The sequence below is a fragment of the Amphiprion ocellaris genome, chromosome 16, assembly GCF_022539595.1.
Source record: "Amphiprion ocellaris isolate individual 3 ecotype Okinawa chromosome 16, ASM2253959v1, whole genome shotgun sequence".
Classification (NCBI taxonomy): Eukaryota; Metazoa; Chordata; class Actinopteri; family Pomacentridae; genus Amphiprion; species Amphiprion ocellaris.
In genome coordinates, this window is record NC_072781.1 from 27,586,352 (window position 1) to 27,602,653 (window position 16,302).

A 16,302-nucleotide genomic window follows, 5' to 3' on the forward strand; every position below is an offset into this window, starting at 1 on the left:
GCTAATGCTGGTTGTAAACATGCTGACGAATGGTTTTAATTAAGTTCTGGCCAGATTTTAATGAAACTTCAAGCAGATTTGTTGATTTGTGACCTTTAATGAAGTGCAGACTGTCCAAACGGATGATATTTGTGTATTAATACCTTTTTCTTCATCAGACAACAAACCTAGATGTGCATCAGTTTCCATCTTTGCGTCTTCTGCTAACTGATGTCATACCAGTTCATGCAATTCACATCAGGTCCTTGTGTTTACGGAGTTGATAAAAATGTGATTTCTTTTCGAGTGCCTGCCTCAGTAAATGTGACGGTGTGTGTGTCTGTCTGCATGCATTTAAAGCGTTTTTAAGTTTCTGTGTGGTGTGTATGTATGTGTTTGTGTGGAGGAAAGTGCAACTGTGGATGTTAAAGTGTGTTGCTGTGAGTCAATCAGGGTCAATGACTGTCAGTCCGTAACAAAGGCACAAATAAAAATACTGTTTGCATCCAAATGTTCTGGTTGTGAATTCATATATGACAGGTGATACAGTTAAACTGACACAAAACAGATTTTATTACAATTTTACACAACTATGTCTTTTTCAAAAAGATGGAGTTTTTAAAAATTTATTTATTTTTTTGGTAAAGCAATCTTTATTTGGAACAAAAAATCACATCCTCCTCCACCCGCACAAAGCCCTTTCAAAAATAAAAGCAACATAACAACAAAAAATGTTTGCTTTTCTTGCTTGGTGCTGTATTTGTAAGACTACCACTGCACTAATTTTAAAAAAATTACTTTATTTTACTTGATTTAGCCAACAGCAGGTAAACAGAATTTTAGCACTTTTATGTCTTTTTCATCTTTACAAAATAGTGGAACCACCGACATTTTCACCGTTTGTGTCATGAGCAGCTCATTTATCAAATAAGGTAATTTTTAAAATCTGTTTTAAAGCATATAATTTGATATCAAAAACACATTTACATATACAAAAGATTATCCTGAAATTAGGTTTGAAGTACCTCTTAAGAAGTTCTTCTCTGTGCTACAGTCTCACCTAAATTCAGCGCAAACTTATGTTTTTTTCAAAAAAAAAAGCCACAATGTAAGACTATTCTCTAGATGCTGTTCTACCAAATACTGACTTATAAAGCAAATATCAGTCAAACTCAAACAGACAAAGAACAACACACTTCCCATAATAACCACAACACAAGATGTGATCTTCTCAGGACTGTTTACCTTTCAAATGCTATTAAAAAGTAACTTAACAGGGTGGAAAGCTGTGTTTACCCTGAACTGTTTGATTTCACTTAAGAAGTTTGATAGTGAACAAGTCCCATAGGGGTTTTCAGGGTACTCTCTATCATTTTTACAGAAACCGGATAGAGCAAATTATTAAGTTTTTGTCAATTTTTAAAAATACAACATGTGATTTTGCATTTTTTTTCTTTGTTGAAACCACCATGAAAAGATCACACCCTTCATTCATTCAGTTGTGAATACAGCTGGGTCATTTCATATCAGATCTTTAGAACATTTTCTGCCCGACCATCTCTGTTTTGCCTGAGTTTTAATAATTAAAGCATAAAATGTGGCTATTTATAAAGATATTTGTGAAAATGTAAGCTTGACACATGAAATGCTGTCAGAAATTAATTAATCATGCTATTTATACATGCTCAGTCAGTTATGAAAGTTCAACAAAAATCTGTTTTCATACACTATATTGCCAAAAGTATTCGCTCACCCATCCAAATAATCAGAATCAGGTGTTCCTATCACTTCCATGGCCACAGCTGTATAAAATCAAGCACCTAGGCATGCAGACTGCTTTTACAAACATTTGTGAAAGAATGGCTCGCTCTCAGGAGCTCAGTGAATTCCAGCGTGGAACTGTGATAGGATGCCACCTGTGCAACAAATCCAGTCGTGACATTTCCTGGCTCCTAAATATTCCACAGTCAACTGTCAGCTGTGTTATAAGAAAGTGGAAGTGTGTGGGAATGACAGCAACTCAGCCACCAAGTGGTAGGTCATGTAAACTGACAGAGTTGGGTCAGTGGATGCTGAGGTGCATAGTGCCAAGAGGTCACCAACTTTCTGCAGAATCAATCGCTACAGACCGTCAAACTTCATGTGGCCTTCAGATTAGCTCAAGAACAGTGCTTCAGCAGAGAGCTTCATGGAATGGGTTTCCATGGCCAAGCAGCTGCATCCAAGCCATGCCAAGTGTAAAGTCTGGTGGAGGGGGGATTATGGTGTGGGGTTGTTTTTCAGGAGCTGGGCTTGGCCCCTTAGTTCCACTGAAAGGAACTCTGAATGCTTCAGCATACCAAGACATTTTGGACAATTCCATGATCCCAACTTTGTGGGAACAGTTTGGAGCTGGTCCTTCCTCTTCCAACATGACTGTGCACCAGTGCACAAAGCAAGGTCCATAAAGACATGGATGACAGAGTCTGGTGTGGATGAACTTGACTGGCCTGCACAGAGTCCTGACCTCAACCCGATAGAACACCTTTGGGATGAATTAGAGTGGAGACTGAGAGCCAGGCCTTCTGGTCCAACATCAGTGTGTGACCTCACAAATGCACTTCTGGAAGAATGGTCAAAAATTCCCATAAACACACTCCTAAACCTTGTGGACAGCCTTCCCAGAAGAGTTGAAGCTGTTCTAGCTGCAAAGGGTGGACCCACGTCATATTGAACCCTATGGATTAGGAATGGGATGTCACTTATGTTCATATGTGAGTCAAGGCAGGTGAGCGAATACTTTTGGTAATATAGTGTATGAATGTCATTCATATGATGCCATTTTAAATGTCCACAATTTATGATAATAAAGTTTGAGGCAGATCAGAGATGATCGAACAGAAGCTCCCTGATGATTTGATGGTTTAAGATCCAGCTGCAGCTTCATTAAGACACGTTTAAATGTTTCAGGAAAAAACAGAAAAAGGAGCTAAAAAAACATTTCCTCCATTAATTAAGATTGTGAATCTGTAGACCAAGTTTCTGAGTAAACATATCAAAGAAGAAGAAAATAACAACACTGGTCTACATGCACACCGGAGTGTAGAGTAAAACGAGGAACATACAGTCATAAATCTGATTTCTCCACGACTCTGTGCTGTGTATCTAAACTACTGTTTGCTACACACAAAGTACTTTTAAAGCTTCATGTTCTTGTCACAACAGTCGCACTGTGGAGCCAAAGTCAGAATTCAAGAAACAAACCCAAAAAACAACAACAATGGGGATAAAAATGAAAAGTATTTAACAATGAAAACACAAAGACCTTTAAGGCACTGCATCCAATTTAACTAAATTCAACAGATCGCTAAGCTGTTTTTTTGTTGCATAATAAATAACATTTGATTGTTCCTGAAATGTAAACTGATATTATGATTGTTTCACTCGCATCATAATCATCGTATCTTTGAGAATCTGAGACTCTGGAAATTATATTTCCTCTCATTCTTTGTGTTGAATATTGGAAAAAAGTTGGCATTTATAGACAAAACAATGAATCAATTAATGAAAAAATGGATCCTCAGATTAACTGGTGATGAATATAATCATTAGTTTCTGCCTTAATGTACACTGTAAAGGAAAAAGGTGACACACTATATTGTTCAAAAACTGTAAAATAACAGATGTAAAATTATCTACTTTCGTGGATTTAGGTACAGTAAAACTGCAATTGTATAGTCACATGTAAAAGAATGACTTACTGTATTTGTAAAAAAAAGGGGGGGGGATTTTTGATGTGGACATTATCTACAGTGGTGGGAAAAAGTTTTGGACACCCTTAAAATTTTACACAACCTCAAATATCATGAAATATTTGTGAAAAAAATCATGTTTGTATTTCAAAAGGTGTGGCTTCATTAGACACAAACAAATATGAATGATTTTTTTTGTTTGTTTACAAGAAAAACTAGCAAAAAACTCAAAATTTGTCATTTTTATTGAACCAATAAATTTTAAGTTTTTAATGGCTTTTTTAGGATTTGTTTAGTATTATGGCTGTGATTGTACTAAAAGAAATTGCACTTGAAGACCTACGAGTGATTCTTAATTCAGTATTTCACAAATGTATGGCGTATCCAAAAACTTTTTTCCACCACTGTATAGATTTGGTGTGTTTTTTCTGCATAGTTAACATGTAATTTTTTTTTATATGATTTTACCAAGTACGTATAATTTCACAAAATACAGAAAATCTGTGAAATAACACTTACTAATAAAACTTATTTACCATTCCAATAATAATGACAAATATCTCTAAAATAGCAATATTTTCGGCTGTTTTAAATACAGTAAAACTTCTGCTGCCAAACGTTCTAAAAGAAGGAATTACCGTCTATAAAAATATATATTCTTGATATCAACATTATTTACAGTTTTGGCCTGTTTTTTTAACTAATAACATATAAATTAATACTTTTATCCTGTCATCTTACTAGTTATTACCTGTAATTTCACAAAACATACAATATCTGTAAAATAAAAGTAAATTGTTCAAAAAAATTACAGGTTTGTTTTGACAGTGTACATTAAAAGCACATTTTTAAAAATAATGATCTAATATATATTAAGGTAATTTGATTACTATTAATGCTGTAGCAAAAATACAATATTTCCTCAGGATGTGAAAGTCTTTCAAGAAAAACATCAATGACTTTAAGGAATTTAAGAAATTTTAGAGCTCTTCTTAGAAAACTGCCCTGAAGCTGTAGCTGTGTATCAGTAGTGGGAGATCTTGGGAAAGCTGTGGTATAAAAACCGGTGTAACAGGATCTGAAGACGGATCGTACCGAGTATGAAGAGCCTCCGGTGTGACCTTACAGAAATCACAGGCCTGGGGTGGATTAAAGGTCACATTCCTCCCAGTGTCGTCGTTCACCACCTCAGTTCTTCTGACACCGAGTCTTTCTTCACCCCACAATCATCGCCTCTTCCGGTCCTGGTTGACTTCAGCTGGACTCGTCCCGTTGCTCTCCAGTCCGTCCACCTTCAGATGAGTTTTGCTGTAGCGTTTGATCAGAGCTCCGGGCACCAGAGCGGCGATGGCGATGGCCAGGAGCTGAGCCAGCGTCCCCCAGGAGAACATGTCGTCCATGGAGGAGATCTCCGAGAGGATGGAGCCCGTCCGGACACAGATGAAGTTGTAGGGAATCAAACCTGGAGGAGAAAATATAGAATAATAATACAACAAGAAAAGATAGCTCCAAAATTAATAACATTGTTGGGTTTTAACCACAATATCTGTTATTTAGGTTGAGTTTGGAATTTATAAAACCATAGTGTCTCGCTTTATTATTAAATTAACATAACATTAAACTTTATTTTTCTTTGCCAAATATTGCTCAAAAAACAAAATTACAAAGCATTAGAATACATGCAGTGCGTGGTAAGAAACAATAAGATTTAAGTACGACACATTACAAAAAATGAAAAGAAGAGAGTAAGACTAGAATAGGAAAGTAATACTGGCAATAATTCTGAGGCACTACAGTCACACATGGTGAAAAATATTGCAAATGAAATCGAAAAAATGCTACACAATATTGAAATATTGCACATTAAATTTATATATTATGAATGAAATTGAAATATTGCACCAAACACATGAAATAACACATTTCACACGTAGAACATAAAAACATTAAATATTACACAACACAGAGACTGATGCTGCATAAACTATTAAAAGAATACTGATAAGACTGTTTGAATTTAAATGGCCGATGTTTCAGCTAGTTGGGTTATTAATTAGACTATTCTCCATATTTAAACACTCTGGAGGGTCTCAGCCTTAATATGTTTCATAGTCAAGGAAAGTAGCATTTTATATATTTTTGTAGGGTTTAATCCCTAATATGTAATATTATTATTCATAACACCACAGAGTCTTAACTCTTAGATTTGCTTTCTAAAAACATTGTCTTTATTTGACTGTTTTATGTTGTTTATGCTGCTTGTCTGGGATCTTATTTATTTGTTCAAATTAGTTTTCATTATTTGTCTAACATTTGTTTTATTGTAAAGCACTTTCTAACTTTGTTTTTGAAATGTGCTATACGGATAAAATTCTTACTGCTAGTAGTCGTAGTATCGTAATCAGTATCTGTAGCTGTTTTGTGTATTTCTTTGTGTTTGTTCTCACCTATGAAGACAGAGGAGAAGAAGATGGGCATGGGGATGTTGAGGACAGGACAGGTGATGTTAAGGAACCAGTTAGGTGTCATAGGAAAGAAACGAAGGAAAAGGAGGAAAAAGAACAAACTGCTGCGATTCTCCTCCACCTGACAGAGCAAAGAAACACAAACAAGGAGAGGAGGAGGAAAAGAAAAGAAAAGGATGAAGAGATGGTGAGGAAAGGAAAAAAACGTGAGCAGAAAAATGGGAAAAATATTAGGTAAGCAGGAAATTGCATTTTGTTAGATTTTATTTGCTGCAAAGTAGAAATTCAGTTTGGGAAGCAGGAAATTCACAGTTTGGGAAGCAGGAAAAAGAGTGTGTTTCAAATCCACCATCAATCAAATGTGATAAATCCTCCATAATGTCTCTGTAAGTTGACCATGAATATATACAGATTAGGTGTAAAATGATTATTAGTTATTAAGTAGACCAATGAGTGATATATACTTGCAGTAAAAACTAAAATATTAATGTTGAAATTTAGAATAATACAAACTCCAACACAAAACTTTGTTTAACTACCTTTGTTTAGTAATGGTTAAAATGTGTTTCATTAAAAGAGAATATTTCAAATGTATCCCTCTGTATTGATTGGCTGTTACTCAGGATATGTAGCCAATCAGATAGAACAGCTATTTTAGGTTAATTTTACAAGAAGCAGTTAAAAAAAAGAATAATGGCAATCAAAAAAATTATATATGTTGGATCTGAAAATTGGTCACCCTCTAATACAGATGTTGTAAATGTGTTACCATGAGAACAGATCATTTCTTAGTCTAGAAATAAGTTCTAAACTCATAACAGTATAATAGTGAAACACTGAAAACACAGCTACAGTACTTCCACTGTAAGTTTTATTCAGACTGACGTACTGAACCAACCTTCCTCTGCAGCAGAGCCACCTTGTCAGGGAACATCTGAACCACATGCTGCTTTCCAAACGCTTTAGACAACAAGAAGCAGAACGTGGAGCCTGAAGTGGTGAGTAGACAAGCCAACAACAGACCCTCCCAGGGTCCAAATATCGCACCGGCCAACAAGTTCTGAAGGATGAAAGCAAGAACAACTAAACAGAAAATAACGCAGTAAAAATAATAACATATTTACCAGAAATTAGTGTGAAAAACGACTCATAAACCCTCAGTCAGACTTAGACGTTGTTTATATAATCTATCCAGGTTTTGTCAGGATCTTTTATGTGTTTCTCACCAGAAAAGAGGAACCAGGTATGGCGAAAGACTGTTTATATAGGTAGGCGCTACAGAACAGCAGCAGAACGTAGCCATGATGTTCTCTTTTATAAAACTTAAGCATCTCAGCGAGTTCTCGCAGCTCATCCAGATCCGATGGGAACTTCAGTCTAAATGGAAACAAACACAAGCTTAGTTTCTACTGTTTTTAAAAAAAAAAAACTAATTATGAATAAACAAATTAACCATTTAGAAACCAATCTGTGAGATATTGTTAAGCTAAGCTGGAGGGTTGAACAAATATTTTATCAGGTTGCAATATCCAAATCTCAGAAGCTCTGATTTTTTTATGAATGTAAAATGTGTCACTTAGCTGTTTTTAATGGAATATCTCCATAGAGGTACAGAGGAACATTTCCAGCAACCATCACTCCTGTGTTCTAATGCTACATTGTGTTAGCTAATGGTGCTGAAAGGCTGATTGATGATTAGAAAACCCTTGTGCAGTTATGTTAACACATGAATAAAGGATTCAGGGATATATTTATTGTCATTGCATTTCTGCAACAAAAATTTGTTGGCACTTCCAAAAAACAACATAGTATAACAAACAACAAAGAGCTGTATAAAACAACTAACAAGTATTAATATATGTGTGTGTGTGTGTGTGTGTGTGTGTGTGTGTGTGTGTGTGTGTGTGTGTGTGTGTGTGTGTGTGTGTGTGTGTGTGTGTGTGTGTGTGTGTGTGTGTGTGTGTGTGTGTGTGTGTCTGTGTCTGTGTGTGTGTGTGTGTGTGTGTGTGTGTGTGTGTGTGTGTGTGTGTCTGTGTGTGTGTGTCTGTGTGTGTGTGTGTGTGTGTGTGTATACAAGTAAATAGGAACAAGTATTTTTCAAAAAGTGTTAAGTGAGTTTTCATGGAAAACGTGAAATTGCCTGGGTGACCCCAAACTTTTGAACGGTCATGTATATTTCTTTGCATGCAAAGTCATGTTTGTTCGTTCCTTTGGGTGGCTGGTGGTGGGCGGAGCTTATCACTGAACATAGGTGTAATGGGGTTTCTGAGTGGAAGCATCCAGGTGTGCTTTTGGTGCTGAACACTTGTGAGAGTAAGAAACATGACTTTGAATGTATATTTTTCTTCACAAAACTTTGTTTAGACACCGATTCACTCTTATACCCAGAATTCCTGTCATCTTGTCCAAAAATTTGCAATCTTTAAAAGACAGTTACATGTACTAGATACCATTTGTTTGGTGGAAAGTAACTTGAAATTTACACCAGATTTAAAGGAACATTTTCTGTCTGAAAGACAAGTTGCTCCTGTGATATTAAAATGATTGTTTATGAAGAAAATAAAGAATTGGTAGTTTAAAAGTGAACAAAATAATATAAAATCCGGTGCAGGTCAAGATGGTAAAAATAATGACTGCCCAATTCTTATTAAGGGAAGTCCTTTGTATTGGTAAATTATTATTATTATTATCATTATTGTTGTTGTTATTATTATAATGATTCTGATTATGGTAGGCATAAATGTATTATCCATGGAATGTATAAAACATATGGATACTCCATTTTGTGGCTGGGTGGGAAAAGAAGGAATAAAATAAGAGATGACTGATGTGTTTTTTGAAGCCCCACAAACCAAACTCCATTCACTTCCACTGTATCAGTTGAGCAGCTGAAGTGTCGGAGGTCAATGTCTCGAAACCTCAGCACTTCAAGCCAAAAATATCTGCAAGAGATGGGACCACTACAAGGAAGCTGGATGGCGAAATGTGTATTTTTAACTTGAGTGGAATAACTCAAAACTGAAAATACAGATCATGATAACATCCACACTTCCATGGTTCTGTTAAAGATAGTGTAATAGCACAGGTGCCCTTTTAGATAGAATGCAGTGATATTTACACAGATACATAGATAGAAGTGCAAATCAGTATTCAGAATTACTTTGAAACTAATGCTATGAAGATGCCATTAGAGTAACAAACTGTAGTTGAAACACGATTCAAAACAGAGCCTCACATGAAAGGTTTTGCCCCTAAAAATTAAGCTATAAAGAGTCAATACTAAATCAAATAATTGGATGACAAAGGTCAAATTAGAAATTCACACTTCTTTTACTTCATAGGAATTCAATAGTAATACAGCTCCATGTGACACCCCCCTAATAAAACAATTAAACTGACACTTTTGAAAAAATTTTAAAGACAATTTTAAACAACATTAAAATCTAAATACATAAAATAAAGTACTGTTCTAGATAAGTGACAAATACACAGGTGCACTCAAGTTACCAAGTCAACCAAGCCAAATAAGGACATGTAAGAAAAACAAGTGACTTTCAGAATGTTTGTGAAGGATGAGTTGTTAAAATGCTTAAAACATGAGAGTCACATTTTGGAAAAGCCTGAATAAAGTTTACTCTGTGTTGACACATAGAGTCTCATTGTAGACTATGGAGGCGCACTTTTGGCTTGTTTGTTTGTTTTGTAGTTTAAAATGCATGTTTGCAGTTAAATTATGAAAAAAAGACCTTAAAGGAAAAATTTCTGTTTAATTTTTACTTTTTCAAAATGACCAGATACATTGGTCCCCTGTTGGCCCGTGTACCTCCACAGGCCCCTCTTGTAATGTAAGCATGTGTGTGTTTGTGTGTTTGTGTGTTTGTGTGTGTAACAGGATACATTTGATTGAAGGACAGAAATAGCGCCTGCAGACTTGAACAGAGGGTCCAAAGACACAAACCAAAATCCCCTCCTGAAACTCAAGATGCTGCCCTCCTCCACCACCTGCCTCCACGTAAAATCATTCCTGCTTCCTATTGGTTGCTGCACAAACATGCCGCTCCATCATTGGTCGGTGGGTTGATGATGCGTGAGCACACGGACACATGAAACTGTGTGGACATATGTACAGTATTCAAGGAGGGAAATGTGTCATCGTGTGCACTTTTAATTTCGCTTGCGCATGATCTTATGACAAACAATCTGTCAGTGCAAATGCACAGACACACAAATAACACACAAGTATTCATGCACAGGAGTAAACTGAGTAACGTTGACTCCTCATGGAAACAAGTTTAAGGCTAATGTCACAATTATGAACTCACATGAGGCAGCGTCCAGTCAGGTTTAATGTCATCCAGAACATTAATCAGCATTAAAAACAATTACTTCCATTTTCAATTAATCTGTTGATTATTTTCTCAATTAATCAATTAGTTGTTTGGCCTATAAAATGGTGAAAAATGTTGATTAGTGTTTCCCAAAGCTCTAGATGATGTCTGTCTCAGTGTCTCAGAGGGAGAAAGAAACCAGAAAATAAACATTTCAGAAGCTATAATTTGAGAATTTCTACATTTTTGTCTTTAAAATGACCCAGAAAGGATTAATCAATTATCAAAATAGTTAGCAGTTAATTAAAAACTTGTTAACTCATTAATCATCGCAGCTCTACTGCAAATGCCTCCTGCTGTCATAAATCTGTAGAGTCTGAATTAGAAGGTGGTTAAAGGTTTGTAAATTACTTTCCTTAATTAAAATCCTCAAAACATGTTGAAACTGTTTATGTCTCAAGCTCAAAAATATTGAATTTACAATCATATGAGACCAAAAGGGGGAGAACTAGACTCAGTAGAAACAAGGACAATGTAAATTTAAGTAGCCGAAATTAGAAAAAAAAAAAAAAAAAAATTAGCAATGTAGTCTGTGATTACCTTAAGAGTTACAAATGAATTAATCGCTAAATCACTGCAAGTATATTACAGTTTTTCTCAATTGATAAGACACTAAATTCCATTCACTGCACACAGCCACCAACTGACTGCACACATTTCTCAAAAACAGGACTCTGCTGTCCAAATTTTGGACACAATTCATGGTTTACACACAGTTTCCAAAAATCTTCCACTCTTTTTGCAAAAGACTGAACACGTTTTTTGCTCATTTGAACACACTTTTTCACTCATAGCACACATTTTTCAAAAAGTGAACACTAGGAAGCAGAATTAGGACACTGTTCCAACACTGTGTAAATGCTGCAAATAATTATTTTCACTAATGATTAATCCCACTTGTTATTTTTTTAAATTGCTGATAAACTATGGCTATAAAATGTCAGAAAACAGTTTAGCCACAGTTTCTTTACGCTGTTCAGCAAGAAATTAAAAAAAATAGTACAATAGGTTGATTCATAATGATATAAAATGGTAAAAAAAAAAAAGCTTGAAATACTCACACTTGTTTAGTTTCAACTAATTTTCACAACTGACAGAAATCACCAAATTCTGACATTTAATAATTCTAATTCTTTTATTATACATATTTTTTCTTCCAAATAACAGCAAATATCTGTAAAATAATGCTTTTTTGCTGATTTTAGTACATCAAAAATAGTGTAATTTTACAATCAAACATAATAAAAGAAAAAAGTAATTTTAATTGAGTGCGCTACTATATTTTTCCTTTATTGTGTTTAATTAGTTTTTTGGTGTAGATACACTGCTGTTCAGAAAAAAATTTCACCTTTTCCATGAAAACCCACACTTTTATTCATGTGCTAACATAATAGCACAAGTGTTTTCTAATCATCAATTAGCCTTTCAACACCATTAGCTAACACAATGTAGCATTAGAACACAGGAGTGATGGTTGCTGGAAATGTTCCTCTGTACCCCTATGGAGATATTCCATTAAAAATCAGCTGTTTCCAGCTAGAATAGTCATTTACCACATTAACAATGTCTACACTGGATTTATCATTCATTTAATGTTATCTTCATTAAAAAAAAGGCTTTTCTTTCAGAAATTTCTGAGTGATCCCAAACTTTTTGTATGGTAGTGTATTGTATAACAAAACCATTAATTTCTGGTCTTTAAAGGCCACGTCAACACACACACACACACACACACACACACACATACATACACACACACGACTGGATGTACTGGATGCTTGAATGACTTTATCTCTAACAGTGTGACTAATATCCATTTACTGGGTGCACACACACACACACACACACACACACACACACATATACACAGACACACACACACACACACACACACACACACACACACACACACACACACACAGATGGGTGTTCTCTTCAGATAGTCTAAGTCAGCGATATTCTATCATCTCTAGACAGCTTCACTCTCCAGTGTCTGACACATTGCAACATACCACTATCAAGACTCACACAAACACACAAACATATGCACTAATACCTAAAAACCATGAGTGTGTTTCTGTACACACACACACACACACACACACACACACACACACACACAGGGCAGTAATGTGATCAGTGCAGAATGTACTGAAGGTGTGAATATAACACTGACATCATTAAATATTATTGTTGTCATATTTCACCTTTAAAATTAACAATATGAGCAGAAAACTAAAGATTGATTCATTCAAATATGTAAATATTAAATTAATTGTCAACTATTTAGATAATTGATTGATCAGTTTGAGTAACTTTTTAAAGAAAAAAAATGTAAATTCTCTGATTTTAGCGCCTTAAATGTTGATCTTTTCTGGTTTCTTTCCTTTTTTTATGACACTGATTGACATTTTTCCACCATTTTCTGACATTTTAGAAACCAAACCACTCATCAATTAACATCAATTAAATAAAATAGTCTGTGGATTAATCATCAATGAAAATAATCAGTAGCTGCAGCTCTGTTTGATGATTTAAAGCTCAAATTGTGTAATAAATTAATTTGTCATTCATTGATGTTCCTCCTGTTCAGCCTCACAGGGATCCTTTCCCAGCATGCACTGTGAAAAGAGGAAGGTAAACAGTGTTTATGGATCACTGGTGAAGTGGTTTCTAATCTGGGGAATCACCTGGAGCTTCCAAGATGGATACGACGGGGTCACAAAATATAAATTTATGTTCACTTCAGGGAGTTTCCTCTTAGATTTTGCTATTTTCTTTCAGCTCCTTTACTTTAGTCGAACTATAGTGTCCACTTTAAAGCCACAATATGTGATGACAGGTCACCGATTCATCGCAAAAATTCAACTTTAATATGATAACTAGTTAGTGGTTTCAGTCAGTTTTGAATAAAAAATGCCAACCAGGCCTCTGAAATGTGATCATTTGCGGCTCTGCTCTCATTTATGATGGGAAACGATATTGATATGTGACATTATATGGTGTAAAAAGGTTTTTCAGACAAAATAAGACACCTGGAGATATTAGTTTTGATGTTAAGGGAAATTGCACAGTAACACATGAAAACAAGCATATTTTACTCAGAAATTACCTAAATTATTACATTAACATAAAAAATCTGATAAGAAAGAATGCAGCTGAATGATGTATAATAGTTACATAAGGGGCAGAAGTAACAGTAAAGTCTTATCATTTCTGAAAGTCGAGAAAAACTAAATAAGTCTGTGTAAAGTTGTTTCTGCAATAATAGTGTCATATAATTTACATTTATTGATCTACTGGATCAATAAATAGCTGGATTACAGTAGGAATAATGATAATATTTTTAATTCTTTATTCTTAATAAGACTGCTTTTAAGTTTTTATATATAGTTTGTTTAGTACCTGTACTCCTGGAGCTCCTCGTCCTGGCCCTCCGAGGCCGCCTGCGGCTGCTTGGGTCCCGGGGGAAGGTGCGTCGACAGCAGGTAGAGGTAGACGCTCGCCGCCGCCACGATGGCAGCCAGTCCGGCCACGGAGCGCATGTTTCCCGCCGCTGGAAGCCCCCGATCACCGGCTGATAAGCCCTAGCAGGACTCCGGGCTGAATTTAAGCAGACAGGCCGACGTGGTGCGGCTCAGTTGGACGGGTGTCGCTTACCGAGCAGGAGGCTCCACATGACGGCTGACATTCCGGCTGGTCCGGTTCCAGGATCACATGGCAACGGGCGACCAACAACTTCTCTTCAGACTGGAGAAAAAGACGCTGCTGACGGTTGTGCAACTGCGACACACAACAACAAACACAACTCCTGCTGGTCACTTTTCACGTTTAACTAACTGCACCGGGGGGATAGTTTGGCCTGGAGGGGGCAGAAAGTACTGAAAATACTGCCCCAGGGGGTTTATCTGTCTTATTTTGTCATACCTCCTTAGGGCAGAAATCCTAAACATAATAGTGAAATGAATTAATTAATAATTAATAATTATTAATGAATTACAATATTATTAATATTATTAATTAATATTATTATCTGGTACATGCATAAATATAAATTTATGTACACGACCGTTCAAAAGTTTGGGGTCACTTAGAAATGTCTTTATTTTGGAAAGAAAAGCAGTTTTTTTTCAATGAAGATAACATTAACCTCTTAAGACCTGGCATATGTGGACATCTATTATTTTTTTTTCAAAAACAGCATATTGTTCATAATAATGATAATAATAAAATATTATCAATAATAATTACAATAAAAAATAACAATAATAGCAATTTAGATATAATATTAATATGATATAAATAAAATATAATAATCACATATTATATATCTTCCAATTATTATATTTATTGGTTACTCCTTATCCCAAATAACTAGAAGAAATCTAAAATGCAAGTCCAACCAAAGCTCAGGTCTTAGGAGGTTAAATTAATCAAAAATACAGTTAATTGTTAATGTGGTGGAAATGGTTGATTTTTAATGGAATATCTCCATAGAGGTACAGAGGAACATTTCCAGCAACCATCACTCCTGTGTTCTAATGCTACATTGTGTTAGCTAATGGTGTTGAAAGGCTAAATGATGGTTAGAAAACCCTTGTGCAATTATGTTAGCACATGGATAAAAGTGGAAGTTTTCATGGAAAACATGAAATTGTCTGGGTGACCCCAAACTTTTGAACAGTAGTGTATTTGGATCCAGTATAGGTTGAAATTTAACAAAAATAAAAGCAGTGATATGTCAAAATTACAGCAGGAGTGGAGCTAAGGAGTGGACTAGTGGTGGCCATCGCAAACTGAAGTCTGCCCCCCCCAACATAACCAAGTTTGGTGGTGTCCACTGATTAAATACGGTCTTTCTGCCATCTGAAGAGGGAAAAACACAGACATTCACAAAGTTTGTGATGCATGACAGCTTTTTTCTTCATGTAAAATAGATTTTGGGTTGAAAATTCCATCAAGCTGCTTTATTTTAGAGGCTCAGTGGAGGCGAGACACTTTTGACTCTCAGGAAAAAGGGAATGTACAGGATGTTAAGACTAAATGAGGGTTAAAGACTGAGAGGAACTCTGCAGATCGAACAGCGTTTGGTAACTTGTTCCACCACCGGGGAACCACACAGGAAGTTACAGCGTGGGCTGTCTATTTATTTAATCTAATGTTCTAAAATGTTTTAAGGTTAATCATTTCAAGCTCAGCAGTGAAGCCAACAGAAGGAAAACCTCATCTGGTTGTGAAGAAGGAGACTGAATGGACAACATCCTCAGTGAACCACTTCCTGTTTGGCTTTCACTTACAGAAGGACAGACCAACTCTCAGCAGTTTATTATTCTCTGTTCTTAGTATTCACAGATTCTATTTAGCATCTTTAACTGCATCTCTGCTGTTGGAGCAGAAATACAATCTAAAAAGTCCATGGTATTTATAGCAGATATGCAGCATTAAAACATCAACACATTCAGGTCAAGAGCTTCATGTAAAGTCTGACTGCAGCAGGAAGGAAAGACCTGTGGTATCTCTCCTTTAGACACCGTGGGTGAAGCAGTCTGTCACTGAAGGAGCTGCCCAGTGATGATACTGTTTCCTGCAGGGGGTGGGAGGTGTCCTCCATGACAGACAACAGCTTTGTCATCATCCTCCTGTCTCCCACCACCTCCACAGGATCCAGGGGGCAGCCCAGGACAGAACTGACTTTCTTTACTAGTTAGTCTCTTCCTGTCTGCAGCCGTGATGCTGCTG

General features: G+C 35.9%; 1 protein-coding gene across 1 annotated transcript; it reads right to left on the bottom strand.

Annotated features, from left to right (window-relative positions):
* Positions 1 to 528: 528 nt before the first annotated feature.
* LOC111578993 (transmembrane protein 41A-B-like) lies at positions 529 to 14,355 on the bottom strand. The gene is made up of 5 exons (XM_055018505.1): positions 13,969 to 14,355; positions 7,402 to 7,552; positions 7,074 to 7,235; positions 6,158 to 6,296; positions 529 to 5,172 (listed from the first exon to the last, which is right to left on the bottom strand). The coding sequence occupies exons 1-5, from the start codon at positions 14,106 to 14,108 to the stop codon at positions 4,937 to 4,939; spliced, it is 828 nt and encodes a 275-aa protein (XP_054874480.1). The 5' UTR covers positions 14,109 to 14,355; the 3' UTR covers positions 529 to 4,936.
* Positions 14,356 to 16,302: the final 1,947 nt, after the last annotated feature.